This window comes from Oncorhynchus mykiss, chromosome 13 (genome assembly GCF_013265735.2).
Source record: "Oncorhynchus mykiss isolate Arlee chromosome 13, USDA_OmykA_1.1, whole genome shotgun sequence".
In the NCBI taxonomy this organism is placed as follows: domain Eukaryota; kingdom Metazoa; phylum Chordata; class Actinopteri; order Salmoniformes; family Salmonidae; genus Oncorhynchus; species Oncorhynchus mykiss.
The window spans coordinates 72,872,279-72,900,261 of NC_048577.1; the positions used below are offsets into that span (position 1 = coordinate 72,872,279).

General features: G+C 47.3%; 1 protein-coding gene across 1 annotated transcript in view; it reads left to right on the plus strand.

Moving 5' to 3' along the window:
• The window catches only part of abat (4-aminobutyrate aminotransferase), a 54,943-nt gene extending 31,694 nt beyond the window's left edge, over positions 1–23,249 (plus strand). Inside the window, exons 6-16 of the mRNA XM_036942125.1 lie at positions 3,273–3,322; positions 5,025–5,105; positions 6,253–6,345; positions 10,466–10,528; positions 11,509–11,572; positions 15,577–15,725; positions 16,862–16,999; positions 17,959–18,126; positions 19,077–19,223; positions 21,824–21,935; positions 22,372–23,249. Coding sequence (XP_036798020.1) covers positions 3,273–3,322; positions 5,025–5,105; positions 6,253–6,345; positions 10,466–10,528; positions 11,509–11,572; positions 15,577–15,725; positions 16,862–16,999; positions 17,959–18,126; positions 19,077–19,223; positions 21,824–21,935; positions 22,372–22,493 — 1,187 coding nt within the window. The 3' untranslated portion in view covers positions 22,494–23,249. The remainder of the gene's footprint in view (positions 1–3,272; positions 3,323–5,024; positions 5,106–6,252; positions 6,346–10,465; positions 10,529–11,508; positions 11,573–15,576; positions 15,726–16,861; positions 17,000–17,958; positions 18,127–19,076; positions 19,224–21,823; positions 21,936–22,371) is intronic.
• The last annotated feature ends 4,734 nt before the right edge of the window (positions 23,250–27,983 follow it).

The following is a 27,983-nucleotide window of genomic DNA, read 5'->3' on the forward strand; positions in this document are numbered from 1 at the left end:
CTCTCAATTTCTCTCTCTCTCAATTTATCTCTGTCTCTCTGTCTCTGTCTTTCAATTTCTGTCTCTCTCAATTTCTCTCTCTCTGTCTCTCTCACTCTGTCTCTCAATTTCTCTCTGTCTCTCTCTGTCTCTCTGTCTCTCTCAATTTCTCTCCCTCTCTCTAAATTTCTTGTCTCTCTCTCTCCCTCTCTCTGAGGCTTAACAGTGGTCTGGAATATTGAGATAAAGCCATGAGGCAGAGATCACACACACACTGTATTGGACCAGACACACACAGCCCCGTGGCTATACACCCGGTGCACTTTCTGTCAAAGTGCATACACAATCACAACCTTCAAAGAGCAACCTGCTTTGCTGCCTCACTCTAAACTAAGCTCGAAGTCCTCATGCTAGTATCTGGGTATGAAGCCAGGCTGCATGTCATGTTGTATAGTTTTGCTGGCTAAAACAGCTGTCATAGAGAACCACATGTTTTTCACCCAGATTATACATTCTTTGTGTTAACTGACCTGGGTTCAAACACTATTTTAAATACAATGTATTCGCTTGATTGCGGTGGCCTGGCTTTAACGGACCAATCGAATGGCTCTACAATACAAAAACCCCGCCCATCTGGCGCTCCAGGCAGGCTAAAGCGAATTCTAAAAGTATTCGGGAAAATATCAAATAGTATTTGAACCCAGGTGTGTTGGGAAAGTGGTAGGTTAGGATGATGAGGCTCTATAACTTCAGGGCCTGTATCCACACAGTGTCTCAGAGTCAGACTGCTGATCCAGGATCATTAAGAATAAGAATATATCGACCAGGGCTCTCCAACCCTGTTTCAGGAGGGTATCTGTTCCTGGAGAGGTTTCAGGAGGGTATCTGTTCCTGTAGGTTTCAGGAGGGTATCTGTTCCTGTAGAGGTTTCAGGAGGGTATCTGTTCCTGTAGAGGTTTCAGGAGGGTATCTGTTCCTGGAGAGGTTTCAGGAGGGTATCTGTTCCTGTAGAGGTTTCAGGAGGGTATCAGTTCCTGTAGAGGTTTCAGGAGGGTATCTGTTCCTGTAGAGGTTTCAGGAGGGTATCTGTTCCTGTAGAGGTTTCAGGAGGGTATCTGTTCCTGGAGAGGTTTCAGGAGGGTATCTGTTCCTGTAGAGGTTTCAGGAGGGTATCAGTTCCTGTAGAGGTTTCAGGAGGGTATCTGTTCCTGTAGAGGTTTCAGGAGGGTATCTGTTCCTGTAGAGGTTTCAGGAGGGTATCTGTTCCTGTAGGTTTCAGGAGGGTATCTGTTCCTGTAGAGGTTTCAGGAGGGTATCTGTTCCTGTAGGTTTCAGGAGGGTATCTGTTCCTGTAGAGGTTTCAGGAGGGTATCTGTTCCTGTAGAGGTTTCAGGAGGGTATCTGTTCCTGTAGAGGTTTCAGGAGGGTATCTGTTCCTGGAGAGGTTTCAGGAGGGTATCTGTTCCTGTAGAGGTTTCAGGAGGGTATCTGTTCCTGTAGAGGTTTCAGAAGGGTATCTGTTCCTGGATAGGTTTCAGGAGGGTATCTGTTCCTGTAGAGGTTTCAGGAGGGTATCTGTTCCTGTAGAGGTTTCAGGAGGGTATCTGTTCCTGTAGAGGTTTCAGGAGGGTATCTGTTCCTGTAGAGGTTTCAGGAGGGTATATGTTCCTGTAGAGGTTTCAGGAGGGTATCTGTTCCTGGATAGGTTTCAGGAGGGTATCTGTTCCTGGAGAGGTTTCAGGAGGGTATCTGTTCCTGTAGGTTTCAGGAGGGTATCAGTTCCTGTAGAGGTTTCAGGAGGGTATCTGTTCCTGGAGAGGTTTCAGGAGGGTATCTGTTCCTGTAGAGGTTTCAGGAGGGTATCTGTTCCTGGAGAGGTTTCAGGAGGGTATCTGTTCCTGTAGAGGTTTCAGGAGGGTATATGTTCCTGTAGAGGTTTCAGGAGGGTATCTGTTCCTGGATAGGTTTCAGGAGGGTATCTGTTCCTGGAGAGGTTTCAGGAGGGTATCTGTTCCTGTAGGTTTCAGGAGGGTATCAGTTCCTGTAGAGGTTTCAGGAGGGTATATGTTCCTGGAGAGGTTTCAGGAGGGTATCTGTTCCTGTAGAGGTTTCAGGAGGGTATCTGTTCCTGGAGAGGTTTCAGGAGGGTATCTGTTCCTGTAGAGGTTTCAGGAGGGTATCTGTTCCTGTAGAGGTTTCAGGAGGGTATCTGTTCCTGGATAGGTTTCAGGAGGGTATCTGTTCCTGGAGAGGTTTCAGGAGGGTATCTGTTCCTGTAGGTTTCAGGAGGGTATCTGTTCCTGTAGGTTTCAGGAGGGTATCTGTTCCTGTAGAGGTTTCAGGAGGGTATCAGTTCCTGTAGAGGTTTCAGGAGGGTATCTGTTCCTGTAGAGGTTTCAGGAGGGTATCTGTTCCTGTAGAGGTTTCAGGAGGGTATCTGTTCCTGTAGAGGTTTCAGGAGGGTATCTGTTCCTGTAGAGGTTTCAGGAGGGTATCTGTTCCTGTAGAGGTTTCAGGAGGGTATCTGTTCCTGTAGAGGTTCCAGGAGGGTATCTGTTCCTGTAGAGGTTTCAGGAGGGTATCTGTTCCTGTAGGTTTCAGGAGGGTATCTGTTCCTGTAGAGGTTTCAGGAGGGTAACTGTTCCTGTAGGTTTCAGGAGGGTATCTGTTCCTGTATAGGTTTCAGGAGGGTATCTGTTCCTGTAGAGGTTTCAGGAGGGTATCTGTTCCTGGAGAGGTTTCAGGAGGGTATCTGTTCCTGTAGAGGTTTCAGGAGGGTATCTGTTCCTGTAGAGGTTTCAGGAGGGTATCTGTTCCTGTAGAGGTTTTCAGGAGGGTATCTGTTCCTGTAGAGGTTTCAGGAGGGTATCTGTTCCTGGAGAGGTTTCAGGAGGGTATCTGTTCCTGTAGGTTTCAGGAGGGTATCTGTTCCTGGAGAGGTTTCAGGAGCGTATCTCTCCAGGAACAGAGTTGGAGAGCCCTGAGATAGACAGATCCTAGATCAGCACTTCTACTTTGAGACTCTTTGTGCATTCGTGCCCTGCTGTCTGAGGGGTTCTCTCTTCTCGTACTGGCCCCTAGTGGTGGTAACTGGAACTGCTATGCAGGTCTTTATATAAGGCTGATGGTACAGTCAAACACTGTAGTGTTTCATATGCTACATCAGTGGGAATCAGTCTTCTACACTAGTTGGTTAGGTTATAGCTTGTATTTGACTCCATTGGGTTCAAATGGTTTAGTTATAATGAAGTGGTGACAGGAATTGTAATATTTCTCTTTATTTTCTCTTTCAGGATACAACCATCCCTCACTCATTAAAGTGATGTCCAACCCCAACAATATGGTAGGGAGGGAGGGAGGGAGGGGGGGAGGGAGAGAGGGAGGGGGAGAGAGGGAGGGAGAGAGGGGGGGAGGGAGGGAGGGAGGTAGGGGGAGAGGGAGAGAGGTAGGGAGGGAGGTAGGGGGAGAAAGGGAGAGCGAGGGGGAGAGAGGGAGAGGGAGGGAGGGAGGGAGAAAGGTAGGGAGGGAGGGAGAGTGGTAGGGAGAGTGGTAGGGAGGGAGGGAGAGAGAGAGAGAGAGAGGTAGGGAGGGAGGGAGGGAGAGAGAGGGAGAGCGAGGGAGGGAGGGATGTAGGGGGGAGGGAGGGAGGGGGGAGGGAGGGATGTAGGGGGGAGGGAGGGTGGGAGGGAGGGAGGGAGGGAGGGAGGGAGGGGGGAGAGAGGTAGGGAGGGAGGTAGGGGGAGAGAGGGAGAGCGAGGGAGGGAGGGAGGGATGTAGTGAGGTAGGGAGAGAGGTAGGGAGGGAGGGAGGGAGAGAGGTAGGGAGGGAGGTAGGGGGAGAAAGGGAGAGCGAGGGGGAGAGAGGGAGAGCGAGGGAGGGAGGGAGGGATGTAGGGAGGGAGGGAGAGTGGTAGGGAGAGTGGTAGGGAGGGAGGGAGAGAGAGAGAGAGGTAGGGAGGGAGGGAGGGAGAGAGAGGGAGAGCGAGGGAGGGAGGGATGTAGGGGGGAGGGAGGGAGGGGAGAGGGAGGGAGGGATGTAGGGGGGAGGGAGGGAGGGACGTAGAGGGAGGGAGGTAGGGGGAGAGGGAGGGAGGGAGGGACGTAGGGGGAGAGAGGGAGGGAGGTAGGGGGAGAGAGGGAGGGAGGTAGGGGGAGAGAGGGAGAGCGAGGGGGAGAGGGAGAGCGAGGGAGGGATGTAGGGAGGGAGGGAGAGAGGTAGGGAGGGAGGGAGGGAGAGAGGTAGGGAGGGAGGTAGGGGAGAAAGGGAGAGCGAGGGGGAGAGAGGGAGAGCGAGGGAGGGAGGGAGGGAGGGAGAGAGGGAGGGAGGGAGAGAGAGAGAGAGAGAGAGAGGGAGGGAGGGAGAGAGGGAGAGCGAGGGAGGGAGGGATGTAGGGGGGAGGGAGAGGGAGGGAGAGGGAGGGAGGGAGGGAGGGAGAGAGAGAGGTAGGGAGGGAGAGAGAGGGAGAGCGAGGGAGGGAGGGATGTAGGGGGGAGGGAGAGGGAGGGAGGGAGGGGGGAGGGGGAGGGAGGGAGGTAGAGAGGGAGGGATGGAGGGAGGGAGGGAGGGAGGGAGTAAATGCCTTATGTGGGTAAAATGCTGTAACACAGAATATATTTTTAAGAAATATCCCATGATGCTAGTGACTGTTCATTACTGCTTATCACTTTACTTTAATAAAATATTTCAGTTGTTGTGTATGTTACATTAGTTTAATTTGATGACTTTATTGTTTCATTCCAAGTCATCATCTCATCACTATAGAGCTGTTGCCTCTGCTGTCTGACAAAACCACTATTTCAGTAGTCCTTCACAGTAAATAAGGCTTTATGACTGCTGAATACCAACTATCAATCACTCAGACCATGTATTTTCAGGTAGAGATACCTTTGCTGCTCTCTATGAGCTCACAGAGACAAACGAAATGGAATCTCTCAGCACTAACTGGTATTGGAAACCAATCAGAAGACATTGGAGTTGAACATCTCTCCTCAGGTTTATCTGACAGTCCTGCTGAGTTCCCCATGTTTACCTCTTTCTCCTCTCAGAGTGCGTTTGTGAACAGGCCAGCTCTTGGGATCATGCCACCCGAGAACTTTCCGGAAAAGCTGGCAGAAAGCCTTCTCTCAGTGAGTGACACACACACACAACACACAACACAACACACACGTTGAATACACTGGATCCTTTAGTGAAAGACCAGAAACTAACTAGTGATGGATACTAGCTGGACCCCATTTAAATAGACCAGAAACTAACTAGTGATGGATACTAGCTGGACCCCATTTAAATAGACCAGAAACTAACTAGTGATGGATACTAGCTGGACCCCATTTAAATAGACCAGAAACTAACTAGTGATGGATACTAGCTGGACCCCATTTAAATAGACCAGAAACTAACTAGTGATGGATTCCAGCTGGACCCCATTTAAACAGACCAGACACTAACTAGTGATGGATTCCAGCTGGACCCCATTTAAACAGACCAGACACTAACTAGTGATGGATTCCAGCTGGACCCCACTACTGTAGACTGACTTCCTCTATTTAAATAGACCAGAAACTAACTAGTGATTGATTCTAGCTGGACCCCACTACTGTAGACTGACTTCCTCTATTTAAATAGACCAGAAACTAACTAGTGATGGATTCTAGCTGGACCCCACTACTGTAGACTGACTTCCTCTATTTAAATAGACCAGAAACTAACTAGTGATGGATTCTAGCTGGACCCCACTACTGTAGACTGACTTCCTCTATTTAAATAGACCATAAACTAACTAGTGATGGATTCTAGCTGGACCCCACTACTGTAGACTGACTTCCTCTATTTAAATAGACCAGAAACTAACTAGTGATGGATTCTAGCTGGACCCCACTACTGTAGACTGACTTCCCCCATTTAAATAGACCAGACACTAACTAGTGATGTGATTCCAGCTGGACCCCACTACTGTAGACTGACTTCCTCTATTTAAATAGACCAGAAACTAACTAGTGATGGATTCTAGCTGGACCCCACTACTGTAGACTGACTTCCTCCCATTTAAATAGACCAGACACTAACTAGTGATGGATTCTAGCTGGACCCCACTACTGTAGACTGACTTCCCCCATTTAAATAGACCAGACACTAACTAGTGATGTGATTCTAGCTGGACCCCACTACTGTAGACTGACTTCCTCTATTTTGTGGATGGTGCAATCCTTCTGATTGGATACCATCCACAATGCTCCTTCTCTCTCCTCCCCACTTCCCCTCTCCTCTGTCCAGGTTGCTCCTAGTGGTATGAGCCGTGTTCAGACCATGGCCTGTGGATCCTGCTCCAATGAGAATGCATATAAAGCCATGTTCATCTGGTACAGAGTGAGTACACACACTGAGTCTACAAAACATTAAGAACACCTACTCTTTCAATCAAATATATTTCTAAAGCTCTTTTTTTTTATATCAGCCGATGTCACAAAGTGTTTAAACATGACATAGACTGACCAGGTGTTATACATGACATAGACTGACCAGGTGTTATACATGACATAGACTGACCAGGTGTTATACATGACATAGACTGACCAGGTGTTAAACATGACATAGACTGACCAGGTGTTAAACATGACATAGACTGACCAGGTGTTATACATGACATAGACTGACCAGGTGTTAAACATGACATAGACTGACCAGGTGTTAAACATGACATAGACTGACCAGGTGTTATACATGATATAGATGACATAGACTGACCAGGTGTTATACATGATATAGATGACATAGACTGACCAGGTGTTATACTTGACATAGACTGACCAGGTGTTATACATGACATAGACTGACCAGGTGTTATACATGACATAGACTGACCAGGTGTTAAACATGACATAGACTGACCAGGTGTTATACATGATATAGATGACATAGACTGACCAGGTGTTATACATGACATAGACTGACCAGGTGTTAAACATGACATAGACTGACCAGGTGTTATACATGATATAGACTGACCAGGTGTTAAACATGACATAGACTGACCAGGTGTTATACATGACATTGACTGACCAGGTGTTATACATGACATAGACTGACCAGGTGTTATACATGATATAGATGACATAGACTGACCAGGTGTTATACATGACAGACTGACCGGGTGTTAAACATGACATAGACTGACCAGGTGTTATACATGGTATAGATGACATAGACTGACCAGGTGTTAAACATGACATAGACTGACCAGGTGTTATACATGATATAGATGTCATAGACTGACCAGGTGTTATACATGACATAGACTGACCAGGTGTTATACATGATATAGATGACATAGACTGACCGGGTGTTAAACATGACATAGACTGACCAGGTGTTATACATGATATAGATGACATAACCTGACCAGGTTACATGACATAGACATACATGACATAGACTGACCAGGTGTTATACATGACATAGACTGACCAGGTGTTAAACATGACATAGACTGACCAGGTGTTATACATGATATAGATGACATAGACTGACCAGGTGTTATACATGACATAGACTGACCAGGTGTTAAACATGACATAGACTGACCAGCTGTTATACATGATATAGACTGACCAGGTGTTAAACATGACATAGACTGACCAGGTGTTATACATGATATACATGACATAGACTGACCAGGTGTTATACATGACATAGACTGACCAGGTGTTATACATGACATAGACTGACCAGGTGTTAAACATGACATAGACTGACCAGGTGTTATACATGACATAGACTGACCAGGTGTTATACATGACATAGACTGACCAGGTGTTATACATGACATAGACTGACCAGGTGTTAAACATGACATGAACTGACCAGGTGTTATACATGATATAGATGACATAGACTGACCAGCTGTTATACATGATATAGACTGACCAGGTGTTAAACATGACATAGACTGACCAGGTGTTATACATGATATACATGACATAGACTGACCAGGTGTTATACATGACATAGACTGACCAGGTGTTATACATGATATACATGACATAGACTGACCAGGTGTTATACATGACATAGACTGACCAGGTGTTATACATGACATAGACTGACCAGGTGTTAAACATGACATAGACTGACCAGGTGTTATACATGACATAGACTGACCAGGTGTTATACATGACATAGACTGACCAGGTGTTATACATGACATAGACTGACCAGGTGTTATACATGACATAGACTGACCAGGTGTTAAACATGACATGAACTGACCAGGTGTTATACATGATATAGATGACATAGACTGACCAGCTGTTATACATGATATAGACTGACCAGGTGTTAAACATGACATAGACTGACCAGGTGTTATACATGATATACATGACATAGACTGACCAGGTGTTATACATGACATAGACTGACCAGGTGTTATACATGATATACATGACATAGACTGACCAGGTGTTATACATGACATAGACTGACCAGGTGTTATACATGACATAGACTGACCAGGTGTTAAACATGACATAGACTGACCAGGTGTTATACATGACATAGACTGACCAGGTGTTATACATGACATAGACTGACCAGGTGTTATACATGACATAGACTGACCAGGTGTTATACATGACATAGACTGACCAGGTGTTAAACATGACATAGACTGACCAGGTGTTATACATGATATTGATGACATAGACTGTTATACATGACATGAACTGACCAGGTGTTATACATGACATAAACTGACCAGGTGTTAAACATGACATAGAGTGACCCGGTGTTATACATGATATAGACTGACCAGGTGTTAAACATGACATAGACTGACCAGGTGTTATACATGATATAGACTGACCAGGTGTTAAACATGACATAGACTGACCAGGTTTTATACATGATATACATGACATAGACTGAGGTGAATCCAGGTGAAAGATATGATCCCTTATTGATGTCACTTTGTTAAATCCACTTCAATCAGTGTAGATGAAGGGGAGGAGACCTGGTTAAAGATGAAGGGGAGGAGACCTGGTTAAAGATGTTTAAGCCTTGAGACAACATAGACATGGGTTGTCTATGTGTGCTATTCAGAGGGCAAGACAAAATATTCAAGTGTCTTTGAACGGGGTATGGTAGTAGGTGTCAGGCACACCAGTTTGAGTGTCAAGAACTGCAACGCTGCTGGGTTTTTCACACTCAACAGTTTCCCTGTGTGTACCAAGAATGGTCCACCACCCAATGGACATCCAGCCAACTGGACACAACTGTGGGAAGCTTTGGAGTCAACATGGGCCAGAATCCATCCCTGTGGAACACTTTCGACACCTTGTAGAGTCCAATGCCCCGACAAATTGACACTTTTCTGAGGGCAAAAGGAGGTGCAACTCAATATTAGGAAGGTGTTCTTAATGTTTTGTTCACTCAGTGTCTATATTGATATACACAATATCTACTCAATATAAGCAGAATATATATACAATATAGATGAAACTCTACCATGTTCAGCTGAGACAATCCACGTTATATAGTCAATATATTTACAAAATGTACTGTATACAACTGGACACAATTGAAACATAGTATATCGTCTGTCTGTCTGTCTGTCTGTCTGTCTGTCTGTCTGTCTGTCTGTCTGTCTGTCTGTCTGTCTGTCTGTCTGTCTGTCTGTCTGTCTGTCTGTCTGTCTGTCTGTCTGTCTGTCTGTCTGTCTGTCTGTCTGTCTGTCTGTCTGTCTGTCTGTCTGTCTGTCTGTCTGTCTGTCTGTCTGTCTGTCTGTCTGTCTGTCTGTCTGTCTGTCTGTCTGTCTGTCTGTCTGTCTGTCTGTCTGTCTGTCTGTCTGTCTGTCTGTCTGTCTGTCTGTCTGTCTGTCTGTCTGTCTGTCTGTCTGTCTGTCTGTCTGTCTGTCTGTCTGTCTGTCTGTCTGTCTGTCTGTCTGTCTGTCTGTCTGTCTGTCTGTCTGTCTGTCTGTCTGTCTGTCTGTCTGTCTGTCTGTCTGTCTGTCTGTCTGTCTGTCTGTCTGTCTGTCTGTCTGTCTGTCTGTCTGTCTGTCTGTCTGTCTGTCTGTCTGTCTGTCTGTCTGTCTGTCTGTCTGTCTGTCTGTCTGTCTGTCTGTCTGTCTGTCTGTCTGTCTGTCTGTCTGTCTGTCTGTCTGTCTGTCTGTCTGTCTGTCTGTCTGTCTGTCTGTCTGTCTGTCTGTCTGTCTGTCTGTCTGTCTGTCTGTCTGTCTGTCTGTCTGTCTGTCTGTCTGTCTGTCTGTCTGTCTGTCTGTCTGTCTGTCTGTCTGTCTGTCTGTCTGTCTGTCTGTCTGTCTGTCTGTCTGTCTGTCTGTCTGTCTGTCTGTCTGTCTGTCTGTCTGTCTGTCTGTCTGTCTGTCTGTCTGTCTGTCTGTCTGTCTGTCTGTCTGTCTGTCTGTCTGTCTGTCTGTCTGTCTGTCTGTCTGTCTGTCTGTCTGTCTGTCTGTCTGTCTGTCTGTCTGTCTCAGAATAAGGAGAGAGGCCACAACATCCCCTCTGATGAAGACATGAGCTCCTGTATGATCAACCAGGTGGGTGAAATCTGTTTTCTTCCTGGTATGTACGGGATACACATGGTGCACGTCGTCCAATCAAATGCTGACTGGGAGGTTCCTTCTGGACAATGCAACAACAATAAGAACTTTTAAAAGATATGAATAGGAACATAAAGGAAATGTCTCAGTAGAATAAAATTTTAATATCAGTATAATCCAGGAAGGTATTTACACATGTATTGGGGAAGGAGGGGCTGAGGGGCAGTGTATAAACTGAGCAGTATAATCTGGTGTGTGTGTGCGTGTCTGTGTGTGCGTGTCTGTGAGTGTGTGTCTGTGAGTGTGTGTCTGTGTGTGCGTGTCTGTGTGTGTGTGCGTGTCTGTGTGTGTGTGCGTGTCTGTGTGTGTCTGTGTGTTAAGATGTGGAGAATCAGAGCAGGCTATGACCGGTGTTCATCATCACGTTCCTCTTGACTATTCTTTAGCCACACTAAAAACACTCTCCCCCCTCTCCTCTCTCTCTTGTTCTCTCCTCTCTCTCTCTCTCTGTCTCTCTCTCTCTCCCCCTCCACTCCCTTGTTCTCTCTGTCCTCCCTCATTCTCTCTCTCCTCCGTCCTCTCTCCCTTGTTCTCTCTCCCCCTCTCCTCTCTCTCTTGTTCTCTCCCCCCTCTCCTCTCTCTCTTGTTCTCTCCCCCCTCTCCTCCCCCCTCTCCTCTCTCCCTTGTTCTCTCCCCCCTCTCCTCTCTCTCTTGTTCTCTCCCCCTCTCCTCTCTCCCTTGTTCTCTCTCCCCCTCTCCTCTCTCCCTTGTTCTCTCTCCCCCTCTCCTCTCTCCCTTGTTCTCTCTCCCCCCTCTCCTCTCTCCCTTGTTCTCTCTCCTCTCTCCCTTGTTCTCTCTCCCCCCTCTCCTCTCTCCCTTGTTCTCTCTCCCCCCTCTCCTCTCTCCCTTGTTCTCTCGCCCCTCTCCTCTCTCCCTTGTTCTCTCCCCCCTCTCCTCTCTCCCTTGTTCTCTCTCAGAGTCCTGGCTGTCCAGACTTAAGCATCCTGTCATTTATGGGTGGATTTCATGGCAGAACAATGGGTCAGTAAGGTTAAATATCTTACACATCTTATTGTTGAATGAAAGTAACATAACAGACCTGCCTCATCAGGAGGTGGCTTTGCAGTGTATTGGTTGGAAGAAATCGCCATCCACCGTGAGACACACAAAGACCTAAAAGACATGGCTTCTAGTCACCTTACACTCCCAGAAGCTGCTCGTAGGAGCTGTTTTACAGACCTAGACACTGAAATCCAAAATGACAGAGTTTGGTGCACATTCTGTCATGCTGGCGGGCAACTTTAATGAAGACTGACTGGGTAGCCGAACAACTGTCATGCTGGTGGGCGACTTCAATGAAGACTGGCTGGGTAGCAAAACAACTGTCATGCTGGCGGGCAACTTTAATGAAGTCTGGCTGGGTAGCCGAGCAACTGTCATGCTGGTGGGCGACTTTAATGAAGTCTGGCTGGGTAGGCGAGCAACTGTCATGCTGGTGGGCGACTTCAATGAAGACTGGCTGGGTAGCCGAACAACTGTCATGCTGGTGGGAGACTTCAATGTGCACCATGAAGACTGGCTGGGTAGCCGAACAACTGTCATGCTGGTGGGCGACTTCAATGAAGACTGACTTCAATGTCCACCATGAAGTCTGGCTGGGTAGCCAAACAACTGTCATGCTGGTGGGAGACTTCAATGTGCACCATGAAGACTGGCTGGGTAGCCAAACAACTGTCATGCTGGTGGGAGACTTCAATGTGCACCATGAAGACTGGCTGGGTAGCCAAACAACTGTCATGCTGGTGGGAGACTTCAATGAAGACTGGCTGAGTAGCCAAACAACTGTCATGCTGGTGGGCGACTTCAATGAAGACTGGCTGGGTAGCCGAGCAACTGTCATGCTGGTGGGCGACTTCAATGAAGACTGGCTGGGTAGCCGAACAACTGTCATGCTGGTGGGCGACTTCAATGAAGACTGGCTGGGTAGCCGAGCAACTGTCATGCTGGTGGGAGACTTCAATGTCCACCATGAAGACTGGCTGGGTAGCCGAACAACTGTCATGCTGGTGGGCGACTTCAATGTCCACCATGAAGACTGGCTGGGTAGCCAAACAACTGTCATGCTGGTGGGCGACTTCAATGTCCACCATGAAGACTGGCTGGGTAGCCAAACAACTGTCATGCTGGTGGGAGACTTCAATGTGCACCATGAAGACTGGCTGGGTAGCCGAACAACTGTCATGCTGGTGGGAGACTTCAATGTGCACCATGAAGTCTGGCTGGGTAGCCAAACAACTGTCATGCTGGTGGACGACTTCAATGTGCACCATGAAGACTGGCTGGGTAGCAAAACAACTATCATGCTGGTGGGAGACTTCAATGTGCACCATGAAGACTGGCTGGGTAGCCAAACAACTGTCATGCTGGTGGGAGACTTCAATGAAGACTGGCTGGGTAGCCGAACAACTTTCATGTTGGTTGCTGGGCCTGACAGCTTGCAAGCTGCTTAGGCCTACAACAGATTGTGGTTACTCCAACCAGAGGAGATCAAATCCTCGACCACATCATGACTGACCTTCCGGCTGTTTCTACAACACTCGACAACCTGGGCACCTCGAACCACAACCCTGTCCTAGTAAACATCATGACTGACCTTCCGGCTGTTTCTACAACACTCGCCAACCTGGGCACCTCGGACCACAACCCTGTCCTAGTAAACATCATGACTGACCTTCCGGCTGTTTCTACAACACTCGCCAACCTGGGCACCTCGAACCCCAACCCTGTCCTAGTAAACATCATGACTGACCTTCCGGGTGTTTCTACAACACTCGCCAACCTGGGCACCTCAAACCCCAACCCTGTCCATGTAAAGCTTGATCTGCCTGCATACAGAGACAATACTTACAAGAGGAAAGTGTGACAATACAACAAAGCATCCACTGACTGGCAGAAAGTCTTCTCTGAGGAAGATAACGGAGAAGATATATGACTAGATCACTGACATCACCCATGATGCCACGGAGCAATTCATCCCGAGCAGAACTGTCACCAGAAAGCCTGGGGGGGGAGAATGGTTTGACGAAAGACCAAGAGAGCTGCAAGGACCAAGAAACGTTGCCTTTTATTTCCCCCAACAGCTAAAAGAAGATAGAATCTGCCGCCAACAAGCAGCAGTTTGTCCAGGACAGACACATTCAACCAGACTGAGAAGCTAGAAGGAACCGGGATATCAAACTCACAAAGGAACTCACTGATAAAACCCTAAGCAGCAAGAGATGGTGGAGGCTCGTCCCTCTCTGGAAGAGCTGCTAACTCGGATATCTCTGTCTTCATACATGGGGACAAAGCAGTAGTCTGCTAACTCGGATATTTCTGTCTTCATACATGGGGACAAAGCAGTAGTCTGCTAACTCTGATATCTCTGTCATCATACATGGGGACAAAGCAGTAGTCTGCTAACTCTGGTATCTCTGTCATCATACATGGGGACAAAGCAGTAGTCTGCTAACTCTGGTATCTCTGTCATCATACATGGGGACAAAGCAGTAGTCTGCTAACTCTGGTATCTCTTTCATCATACATGGGGACAAAGCAGAAGTTTGCTAACTCTGATATCTCTGTCATCATACATGGGGACAAAGCAGTAGTCTGCTAACTCGGATATCCCTGTCATCATACATGGGGACAAAGCAGAAGTCTGCTAACTCTGATATCCCTGTCATCACACATGGGGAATCCCACTGTTCCCCTACTGTCCTGTCTGTTCCTCTACTGTCCTGTCTGTTCCCCTACTGTCCTGTCTGTTCCCCTACTGTCCTGTCTGTTCCCCTACTGTCCTGTCTGGTCCCCTACTGTCCTGTTTGTTCCCCTACTGTCCTGTCTGCTACCCTACCCTATCCACCATCGTGAGGACTGCCCTATCCTGATCCACCATCCTGAGGACTGCCCTATCCTGATCCACCATCCTGAGGACTGCCCTATCCTGATCCACCATCATGAGGACTGCCCTATTCTGATCCACCATCCTGAGGACTGCCCTATTCTGATCCACCATCCTGAGGACTGCCCTATCCTGATCCACCATCCTGAGGACTGCCCTTTCCTGATCCACCATCATGAGGACTGCCCTATTCTGATCCACCATCCTGAGGACTGCCCTATCCTGATCCACCATCATGAGGACTGCCCTATCCTGATCCACCATCCTGAGGACTGCCCTATTCTGATCCACCATCCTGAGGACTGCCCTATCCTGATCCACCATCCTGAGGACTGCCCTATCCTGATCCACCATTCTGAGGACTGCCCTTTTCTGATCCACCATTCTGAGGACTGCCCTATTCTATCCACCATCCTGAGGACTGCCCTTTTCTGATCCACCATTCTGAGGACTGCCCTATCCTGATCCACCATCCTGAGGACTGCCCTATTCTGATCCACCATTCTGAGGACTGCCCTATCCTGATCCACCATTCTGAGGACTGCCCTATCCTGATCCACCATTCTGAGAACTTCCTGATCCACCATCCTGAAGACTTCCCTATTCTATCCACCATTCTGAGAATTTCCTGATCCACCATCCTGAAGACTTCCCTTTTCTGATCCACCATTCTGAGGACTTCCTGATCCACCATCCTGAGAACTTCCTGATCCACCATTCTGAGAACTTCCTGATCCACCATTCTGAGGACTTCCTGATCCACCATTCTGAGAACTTCCTTATCCACCATTCTGAGAACTTCCTGATCCACCATTCTGAGAACTTCCTGATCCACCATTCTGAGGACTTCCTGATCCACCATTCTGAGGACTTCCTGATCCACCATTCTGAGGACTGCCCTGATCTATCCTGATTTTTTTTATTTTTATTATTTAACCTTTATTTAACTAGACAAGTGAGTTAAGATCCACCACCCTGCGCTCTCATTTAGTTTTGCGGTAGCATAACAAAATGTAAGCTCGCCAGATCAGGATGCTCGAACGAGGGTAGGACTGCCCCACTCCTTTAAAACAACATCTCACGGTGTCTGATCTGTTTTCAGGTTGCTTGGCAACGACGCACTCCAAGGCCATCCACAAGCTGGATGTGCCGTCATTTGATTGGCCGATCGCTCCCTTCCCTAAACTGAAGTACCCTCTGGAGGAGTTCACACGGGAGAACGCACAGGAAGAGGCCCGCTGCCTGGAGGAGGTGTGTGTGTGCGTGTGTGTGTGTGTGTGTGTGTGTTAGGATTTAATATTTTCCTGAGAATCTACCAATTTTCCCGGTATTCCCATTCAAACTGGAAGTTCTATTTTAAAAGCATGTAATACCAGCCCATAAACAAATCTGACATGATTATACTACTGTAAATGGAGAAATACACATGATTATACTACTGTAAATGGAGAAATAGACACGTGATTATACTACTGTAAATGGAGAAATAGACATGTGATTATACTACTGTAAATGGGGAAATAGACACGTGATTATACTACTGTAAATGGGGAAATAGACACGTGATTATACTACTGTAAATGGGGAAATAGACACGTGATTATACTACTGTAAATGGGGAAATAGACACGTGATTATACTACTGTAAATGGGGAAATAGACACGTGATTATACTACTGTAAATGTGGAAATAGACACGTGATTATACTACTGTAAATGGGGAAATAGACACGTGATTATACTACTGTAAATGGAGAAATAGACACGTGATTATACTACTGTAAATGGAGAAATAGACACGTGATTATACTACTGTAAATGGAGAAATAGACACGTGATTATACTACTGTAAATGGAGAAATAGACACGTGATTATACTACTGTAAATGGAGAAATAGACACGTGATTATACTACTGTAGATGGAGAAATAGACACGTGATTATACTACTGTAAATGGAGAAATAGACACGTGATTATACTACTGTAAATGGACACGTGATTATACTACTGTAAATGGAGAAATAGACACGTGATTATACTACTGTAAATGGAGAAATAGACACGTGATTATACTACTGTAAATGGAGAAATAGACACGTGATTATACTACTGTAAATGGGGAAATAGACACGTGATTATACTACTGTAAATGGAGAAATAGACACATGATTATACTACTGTAAATGGAGAAATAGACGCGTGATTATACTACTGTAAATAGAGAAATAGACACATGATTATATTACTGTAAATGGAGAAATAGACACATGATTATACTACACTGTGTGTGTGTGTGTGTGTGTGTGTGTGTGTGTGTGTGTGTGTGTGTGTGTGTGTGTGTGTGTGTGTGTGTGTGTGTGTGTGTGTGTGCGTGTGTGTGTACCAGGTAGAGGACCTGATAGTTCAGTGGCGTCAGAAGGGCCGGCCGGTGGCTGGGATAGTGATAGAACCCATCCAGGCTGAGGGAGGAGACAACCACGCAACACCGGACTTCTTCAAGAAGCTACGGAACATCGCACGCAAGGTTGGCTGGGAGGGGAGGGAGGAGAGTGTGGAGGGGGGGGGGGGGGGTGGAGTCATACACAAGGTAGTCTGGAGAGAGAGCGAGGAGAGTGTGGAGGGGGGGGAGAGTCATACACAATATTTAGTCTGGAGGGAGGGAGGGAGGGGGGAGAGAGTGTGAAGGGGAGGAGAGTCATACACAAGGTTGGCTGGAGAGAGAGTGAGGAGAGTGTGGGGGGGGAGTCATACACAAGTTTGGCTGGAGAGAGAGGGAGGGAGGGAGGGTCATACACAAGGCAGGGCTGGAGATGGGAGGGAGGGAGGGAGGGAGAGTCATACACAAGGTTGGCTAGGGAGGGAGGGAGGGAGGGAGGGAGGGAGAGAGGGTAGAGACAGGGAGGGAGGGAGGGAGGGAGGGAGGGAGAGTCATACACAAGGTTGGCTAGGGAGGGAGGGAGGGAGGGAGGGAGAGTCATACACAAGGTTGGCTAGGGAGGGAGGGAGGGAGGGAGGGAGGGAGAGAGAGTCATACACAAGGTTGGCTAGGGAGGGAGGGAGGGCGGGAGGGAGGGAGGGAGAGAGAGTCATACACAAGGTTGGCTAGGGAGGGAGGGAGGGAGGGAGGGAGGGAGAGAGAGAGAGTCATACACAAGGTTGGCTAGGGAGGGAGGGAGGGGGAGGGAGGGAGGGAGGGAAAGTCATACACAAGGCAGGGCTGGGAAATCTAGCCAAAATCTCATATCCCGATAACGATACATATCACGAAATAGCACATTTTCTGTAAATTCTATGAATAAATAGTTGATATAAAATGACCTCATGTAAAGGCCTATTTCTATCGTTTCATATTATCGTCACACGTTATATATCGTCATATCGCCCCAGCCCTAACACGTGGTAGTCTGGGGTGACACTGAAATAAAGTCCATCCATCCATCATGGAAGGAACAAAACATCTTCCCCTCCTCCCTCCTCTCTCAGCATGGCAGCGCGTTCCATGTGGATGAGGTGCAGACAGGGGGAGGAACTACGGGGAAGTTCTGGGCTCATGAACACTGGGGGATGGACGACCCTGCTGACATCGTCTCCTTCAGCAAGAAGATGCTCACTGGAGGTTTTTACCATAAAGACGAGCTGCAGGCAGACAAGGTAACACACACACAGGCGTATAAGGCACACACAGGACACAGACATGCACACACACACTTTGTTTACATGTAGAAGGTATAACCTTATTATGGCTGTGTGTGTCTTCTTTCCCAGGCCTACCTCATTATGGATGTGTGTGTCTTCTTTCCCAGGCCTACCTCATTGTGGCTGTGTGTGTCTTCTTTCCCAGGCCTACCTCATTGTGGCTGTGTGTGTCTTCTTTCCCAGGCCTACCTCATTGTGGCTGTGTGTGTCTTCTTTCCCAGGCCTACCTCATTGTGGCTGTGTGTGTCTTCTTTCCCAGGCCTACCTCATTGTGGCTGTGTGTGTCTTCTTTCCCAGGCCTACCTCATTGTGGCTGTGTGTGTCTTCTTTCCCAGGCCTACCTCATTGTGGCTGTGTGTGTCTTCTTTCCCAGGCCTACCTCATTGTGGCTGTGTGTGTCTTCTTTCCCAGGCCTACCTCATTGTGGCTGTGTGTGTCTTCTTTCCCAGGCCTACCTCATTGTGGCTGTGTGTGTCTTCTTTCCCAGGCCTACCTCATTGTGGCTGTGTGTGTCTTCTTTCCCAGGCCTACCTCATTGTGGCTGTGTGTGTCTTCTTTCCCAGGCCTACCTCATTGTGGCTGTGTGTGTCTTCTTTCCCAGGCCTACCTCATTGTGGCTGGGTGTGTCTTCTTTCCCAGGCCTACCTCATTATGGATGTGTGTGTCTTCTTTCCCAGGCCTACCTCATTGTGGCTGTGTGTGTCTTCTTTCCCAGGCCTACCTCATTGTGGCTGTGTGTGTCTTCTTTCCCAGGCCTACCTCATTGTGGCTGTGTGTGTCTTCTTTCCCAGGCCTACCTCATTGTGGCTGTGTGTGTCTTCTTTCCCAGGCCTACCTCATTGTGGCTGTGTGTGTCTTCTTTCCCAGGCCTACCTCATTGTGGCTGTGTGTGTCTTCTTTCCCAGGCCTACCGTATCTTCAACACGTGGATGGGGGACCCGTCTAAGAACCTGTTCCTGGCTGAGGTTCTGAACGTGATCCGCCGAGAGAACCTTCTGGAGGAGGTGACCCGCTCTGGAAAGACTCTGCTACAGGGACTCTACCAACTACAGGTACTAGAGACTCTACCAACTACAGGTACTAGAGACTCTACCAACTACAGGTACTAGAGACTCTACCAACTACATGTACCAGAGACTCTACCAACTACAGGTACTAGAGACAGAGACTCTACCAACTACAGGTACTAGAGACTCTACCAACTACAGGTACTAGAGACTCTACCAACTACAGGTACCAGAGACTCTACCAACTACAGGTACCAGAGACTCTACCAACTACAGGTACCAGAGACTCTACCAACTACAGGTACCAGAGACTCTACCAACTACAGGTACCAGAGACTCTACCAACTACAGGTACCAGAGACTCTACCAACTACAGGTACCAGAGACTCTACCAACTACAGGTACCAGAGACTCTACCAACTACATGTACCAGAGACTCTACCAACCACAGGTACCAGAGACTCTACCAACTACAGGTACTAGAGACAGAGACTCTACCAACTACAGGTACAAGAGACTCTACCAACTACAGGTACTAGAGACTCTACCAACTACAGGTACCAGAGACTCTACCAACTACAGGTACCAGAGACTCTACCAACTACAGGTACTAGAGACAGAGACTCTACCAACTACAGGTACTAGAGACTCTACCAACTACAGGTACTAGAGACAGAGACTCTACCAACTACATGTACAAGAGACTCTACCAACTACAGGTACCAGAGACTCTACCAACTACAGGTACCAGAGACTCTACCAACTACAGGTACTAGAGACTCTACCAACTACAGGTACTAGAGACTCTACCAACTACAGGTACTAGAGACTCTACCAACTACAGGTACTAGAGACTCTACCAACTACAGGTACCAGAGACTCTACCAACTACAGGTACTAGAGACAGAGACTCTACCAACTACAGGTACTAGAGACAGAGACTCTACCAACTACAGGTACTAGAGACATAGACTCTACCAACTACAGGTACTAGAGACAGAGACTCTACCAACTACAGGTACCAGAGACAGAGACTCTACCAACTACAGGTACCAGAGACAGAGACTCTACCAACTACAGGTACCAGAGACAGAGACTCTACCAACTACAGGTACTAGAGACTCTACCAACTACAGGTACTAGAGACTCTACCAACTACAGGTACCAGAGACTCTACCAACTACAGGTACTAGAGACTCTACCAACTACAGGTACTAGAGACAGAGACTCTTCCAACTACAGGTACTAGAGACAGAGACTCTACCAACTACAGGCACTAGAGACTGAGACAATACCAACTACAGGTACTAGAGACAGAGACTCTACCAACTACAGGTACCAGAGACTCTACCAACTACAGGTACCAGAGACTCTACCAACTACAGGTACCAGAGACTCTACCAACTACAGGTACCAGAGACTCTACCAACTACAGGTACCAGAGACTCTACCAACTACAGGTACCAGAGACTCTACCAACTACAGGTACTAGAGACTCTACCAACTACAGGTACTAGAGACAGAGACTCTACCAACTACAGGTACTAGAGACTCTACCAACTACAGGTACCAGAGACTCAACCAACTACAGGTACCAGAGACTCTACCAACTACAGGTACTAGAGACAGAGACTCTACCAACTACAGGTACTAGAGACATAGACTCTACCAACTACAGGTACTAGAGACAGAGACTCTACCAACTACAGGTACCAGAGACAGAGACGCTACCAACTACAGGTACCAGAGACAGAGACTCTACCAACTACAGGTACCAGAGACAGAGACTCTACCAACTACAGGTACTAGAGACTCTACCAACTACAGGTACTAGAGACTCTACCAACTACAGGTACCAGAGACTCAACCAACTACAGGTACTAGAGACTCTACCAACTACAGGTACTAGAGACAGAGACTCTTCCAACTACAGGCACTAGAGACAGAGACTCTACCAACTACAGGTACTAGAGACTGAGACAATACCAACTACAGGTACTAGAGACAGAGACTCTACCAACTACAGGTACTAGAGACAGAGACTCTACCAACTACAGGTACCAGAGACAGAGACTCTACCAACTACAGGTACTAGAGACTCTACCAACTACAGGTACTAGAGACAGAGACTCTACCAACTACAGGTACTAGAGACTCTACCAACTACAGGTACCAGAGACTCAACCAACTACAGGTACCAGAGACTCAACCAACTACAGGTACTAGAGACTCTACCATCTACAGGTACCAGAGACTCTACCAACTACAGGTACCAGAGACTCTACCAACTACAGGTACTAGAGACTCTACCAACTACAGCTACTAGAGACAGAGACTCTACCAACTACAGGTACTAGAGACAGAGACTCTACCAACTACAGGTACTAGAGACAGAGACTCTACCAACTACAGGTACTAGAGACAGAGACTCTACCAACTACAGGTACTAGAGACAGAGACTCTACCAACTACAGGTACTAGAGACAGAGACTCTACCAACTACAGGTACTAGAGACAGAGACTCTACCAACTACAGGTACTAGAGACAGAGACTCTACCAACTACAGGTACTAGAGACAGAGACTCTACCAACTACAGGTACCAGAGATGTTGTGTGCATGCTAACGTCTGTACCCCTCCTTCAGGACCAGTACCCTAACCTGTTGAGCAGTGCACGGGGACAGGGGACATTCTGTGCCATCGACATCCGTGATGACGCCACACGCAACAGCATCATCCTCAAAGCCCGGGACAAGGGTAAGACACACTACTCACACACACACACACACACACACACAGGTGGATTGATAGGGATACACCCGTGTACAAACACACAACTCACAGATATGGATGGACAGGTAGATAGAGAGAAACACCTGTGTACACACTCCTATACACACTCCTATACACACTCCTATACACACTCCTATACACACTCACATACACACTCCCATACACACTCCCATACACACTCCCATACACACTCCCATACACACTCCTATACACACTCCCATACACACTCCCATACACACTCCCATACACACTCCCATACACACTCCCATACACACTCCTATACACACTCACATACACACTCACATACACACTCACATACACACTCATATACACACACCTATACACAGTCCACGCTGGTGATCTTCTGTGTAACCTCTCATCTTCTCTGTGTGTCTCCCAGGTGTTCTGCTGGGTGGCTGTGGAGATCGGTCCATCCGGTTCCGCCCTGCTCTGGTGTTTAAAGAGCACCATGTTCACATGTTCCTGAACGTGTTCAGCGACGTCCTGGCAGAACACAACTAGAACGCTGCCCCCCGGTACCGTCCGTCCACACTGGACTGGGGCCAAAACACCAACATAGGGCCGAGACCAACTGGGGACGCGGTGTAGGAGAGAGGGAAGCACGAGAGTCTTAACCTATAACAGAGGTTCACACAGTAACACATACACCTAAAAGGGATGCTATGGGATTTTGGCAATGAAGCCCTTTTTTTTTTCTCTCCTTCCCCAAAGTCAGATGATACTCGTGGATACCATTTTTTTTAATGTTATCTGTGTGCTGTTTGAAAGAAGTTGCCAACTAGCGCTAGCGCAAATGCTAACTAGCGCTAGCGCAAATGCTAACTAGCGCTAGCGCAAATGCTAACTAGCGCTAGTGCAATGACTGGAAACGTTGGCTCGTGAAACTACCTCTAACTTCCTTCAACCTGGACAAGGAGACATACAACTGGTATCCGGGAGTTCATCTGACTCTGGGGAATTAGATAAAGGGACACAGAGACATAAAACTGGAATCCAGGAGTTTATCTGACTCTGGGGAAGTAGATAAAGGGCCTCGCTGCCACAATCCCGAAGTATCCCTTCAACACATACTCAAACACACACACTTGAATTTGTCCCATTGCTCACGTGGCAGTCCTAGCATTCCTCATGTCCCAGTAATGTCCTAATGATACGCCTGCAAAAAGGCACAAAGCACAAAACATAGTCTTATTTTAGGTCATATCACACAAACCCTCCAACTCCCTAACAGATGAAGAAGGCACAGCGAGATATTTCGAAAACAAACACACCTAACAGGAGTGGTTATCAGCAAGCTAACCTAAACCAGGTTGTAATGATACAAAATGGCCGCCGCACGCCGATTCTTAACCCCTGACCCTTGAGATGATGTCCTAGTTTGGGTTCTGTGGGTCCTCTGAGTGTCCTAGCTCTTTTTTAAACAGAACAATTATCTTTCATTTTTGGGGTTGAGATAAATCCAAGTCAGACATTTGGGATTTTGTGAAGGGAGAATATTATATTAGATGATGTAGTGTGTCTGCATGTTGTTGTTCCTGAACTTCCTTTGGGGTTGAAGGAATGGAGAACTGGGTTCCAGACTCACTGTACGTCAGGGCTAACAGTCTATTTTAATTAACCATTAACACACAACCATACTTACCTACAGATATACCCATGTTTAAATTGGAGGCAGGTTTTTTTGCAGTCAGGACCGCTAATATAAAAATATGTATTATATTTGTTGACTTGTTTGGGACGTAGTCGTATTAGAGTGCATCTTGCCATATTCATCGGGTTTCCTCGTGAAACGACTGGACTCATTGTTGATGTACAGCACAAGGTGTCAACGTTGTTCTGAATGCCTGTTGTTTGTTTTTTTTAAATGTTGTGGACAGGTTGAAATAGCAGCAGTAGCACCAAGGAGACGGCTTCAGCATCCGCACTGTAGAAGCTTTATAATATGGCCATGATGATGATGATGATGATGACAGTGATGATGATGACAGTGGTGATGATGACAGTGATGAGGATGATGATGACAGTGGTGATGATGACAGTGATGATGATGACAGTGATGATGATGATGACGATGACAGTGATGATGATGACGATGACAGTGATGATGATGATGACGATGACAGTGGTGATGATGACAGTGATGATGATGATGATGACAGTGATGATGACGATGACGGTGATGATGATGACGATGATGACGACAGTGATGATGATGATGATGACAGTGATGATGATGATGACAGTGATGAGGATGATGATGACAGTGATGATGATGACGATGACAGTGATGATGACGATGATACCTGTCTTGTTAACCAGCCCAATCAGTATTGCATAGAGAGCTGATTTCCTGTTAACCCTTAACAACAGTAGAAGCATTGCTATGTTTGTTTACATTGTTCCGTGAGGTTAAAGGTTAATTGCAGATCTCTTAATTATTGTTGTCTATGAAGCATCCTCTTTATGTATCCTAAAATAAAAACCAGAATCACATTTTAATGAATTCCCCTGGAGTTTGTGTCTTCCTTTATCATATGGTTCTGTTTTGGCCTGGTCTACAACAATGGAGAGGGCTGTAAGTGTGTGTTCCTTTATCATATGGTTCTGTTTTGGCCTGGTCTACAGCAATGGAGAGGGCTGTAAGTGTGTGTTCCTTTATCATATGTTTCTGTTTTGGCCTGGTCTACAACAATGGAGAGGGCTGTAAGTGTGTGTTGTGTTGGTTTCAACCAAACACCATATTTATTTTAACAGCCCCATTCTTCTTTCATAGGACGACAAAAAAAGTGGACATATTTAATGTGTTTTAAAAACAGCAGCTTTATTTGTCTTTACCCGAACCAGGAACTGAGTTCAAACAGTAGCTTGTTGATTGGTTGTTGAGTCAACAATTTGACAAAAATAAACATTCTACACAAACGTCATTATTTACAAACGTCAGTCAATAACAATAAGATCCGAGCTTTCCTAATGAAACGTTTTCACCTGACACAGGGACACTGAGGATTCATACCAAAACCCTGGATAGAGGGATTCAGTGTGTTAGACACAGGGACACTGAGGATTCATACCAAAACCCTGGATAGAGGGGCTCAGTGTGTTAGACACAGGGACACTGAGGATTCATACCAAAACCCTGGATAGAGGGGCTCAGTGTGTTAGACACAGGGACACTGAGGATTCATACCAATCCCAAACCCCCAAAACCCTGGATAGAGGGGCTCAGTGTGTTAGACACAGGGACACTGAGGATTCATACCAAACCCAAAACCCTGGATAGAGGAGCTCAGTGTGTTAGACACAGGGACACTGAGGATTCATACCAAACCCAAAACCCTGGATAGAGGGGCTCAGTGTGTTGGACACAGGGACACTGAGGATTCATACCAAACCCAAAACCCTGGATAGAGGGGCTCAGTGTGTTAGACACAGGGACACTGAGGATTCATACCAAACCCAAAACCCTGGATAGAGGGGCTTAGTGTGTTAGACACAGGGACACTGAGGATTCATACCAAACCCAAAACCCTGGATAGAGGGGCTCAGTGTGTTAGACACAGGGACACTGAGGATTCATACCAAACCCAAAACCCTGGATAGAGGGACTCAGTGTGTTAGACACAGGGACACTGAGGATTCATACCAAAACCCTGGATAGAGGGGCTCAGTGTGTTAGACACAGGGACACTGAGGATTCATACCAAACCCAAAACCCTGGATAGAGGGGCTCAGTGTGTTAGACACAGGGACACTGAGGATTCATACCAAACACAAAACCCTGGATAGAGGGGCTCAGTGTGTTAGACACAGGGACACTGAGGATTCATACCAAACCCAAAACCCTGGATAGAGGGGCTCAGTGTGTTAGACACAGGGACACTGAGGATTCATACCAAACCCAAAACCCTGGATAGAGGGACTCAGGGTGTTAGACACAGGGACACTGAGGATTCATACCAAACCCAAAACCCTGGATAGAGGGACTCAGTGTGTTAGACACAGGGACACTGAGGATTCATACCAAACCCAAAACCCTGGATAGAGGGACTCAGTGTGTTAGACACAGGGACACTGAGGATTCATACCAAAACCCTGGATAGAGGGGCTCAGTGTGTTAGACACAGGGACACTGAGGATTCATACCAATCCCAAACCCCCAAAACCCTGGATAGAGGGGCTCAGTGTGTTAGACACAGGGACACTGAGGATTCATACCAAACCCAAAACCCTGGATAGAGGAGCTCAGTGTGTTAGACACAGGGACACTGAGGATTCATACCAAACCCAAAACCCTGGATAGAGGGGCTCAGTGTGTTGGACACAGGGACACTGAGGATTCATACCAAACCCAAAACCCTGGATAGAGGGGCTCAGTGTGTTAGACACAGGGACACTGAGGATTCATACCAATCCCAAACCCCCAAAACCCTGGATAGAGGGACTCAGTGTGTTAGACACAGGGACACTGAGGATTCATACCAAAACCCTGGATAGAGGGGCTCAGTGTGTTAGACACAGGGACACTGAGGATTCATACCAAACCCAAAACCCTGGATAGAGGGGCTCAGTGTGTTAGACACAGGGACACTGAGGATTCATACCAAACACAAAACCCTGGATAGAGGGGCTCAGTGTGTTAGACACAGGGACACTGAGGATTCATACCAAACCCAAAACCCTGGATAGAGGGGCTCAGTGTGTTAGACACAGGGACACTGAGGATTCATACCAAACCCAAAACCCTGGATAGAGGGACTCAGGGTGTTAGACACAGGGACACTGAGGATTCATACCAAACCCAAAACCCTGGATAGAGGGACTCAGTGTGTTAGACACAGGGACACTGAGGATTCATACCAAAACCCTGGATAGAGGGGCTCAGTGTGTTAGACACAGGGACACTGAGGATTCATACCAATCCCAAACCCCCAAAACCCTGGATAGAGGGGCTTAGTGTGTTAGACACAGGGACACTGAGGATTCATACCAAACCCAAAACCCTGGATAGAGGGGCTCAGTGTGTTAGACACAGGGACACTGAGGATTCATACCAAACCCAAAACCCTGGATAGAGGGGCTCAGTGTGTTGGACACAGGGACACTGAGGATTCATACCAAACCCAAAACCCTGGATAGAGGGGCTTAGTGTGTTAGACACAGGGACACTGAGGATTCATACCAAACCCAAAACCCTGGATAGAGGGGCTCAGTGTGTTAGACACAGGGACACTGAGGATTCATACCAAACCCAAAACCCTGGATAGAGGGACTCAGTGTGTTAGACACAGGGACACTGAGGATTCATACCAAACCCAAAACCCTGGATAGAGGGGCTCAGTGTGTTAGACACAGGGACACTGAGGATTCATACCAAACCCAAAACCCTGGATAGAGGGGCTCAGTGTGTTGGACACAGGGACACTGAGGATTCATACCAAACCCAAAACCCTGGATAGAGGGGCTTAGTGTGTTAGACACAGGGACACTGAGGATTCATACCAAACCCAAAACCCTGGATAGAGGGGCTCAGTGTGTTAGACACAGGGACACTGAGGATTCATACCAAACCCAAAACCCTGGATAGAGGGACTCAGTGTGTTAGACACAGGGACACTGAGGATTCATACCAAAACCCTGGATAGAGGGGCTCAGTGTGTTAGACACAGGGACACTGAGGATTCATACCAATCCCAAACCCCCAAAACCCTGGATAGAGGGGCTCAGTGTGTTAGACACAGGGACACTGAGGATTCATACCAAACCCAAAACCCTGGATAGAGGAGCTCAGTGTGTTAGACACAGGGACACTGAGGATTCATACCAAACCCAAAACCCTGGATAGAGGGGCTCAGTGTGTTGGACACAGGGACACTGAGGATTCATACCAAACCCAAAACCCTGGATAGAGGGGCTCAGTGTGTTAGACACAGGGACACTGAGGATTCATACCAATCCCAAACCCCCAAAACCCTGGATAGAGGGACTCAGTGT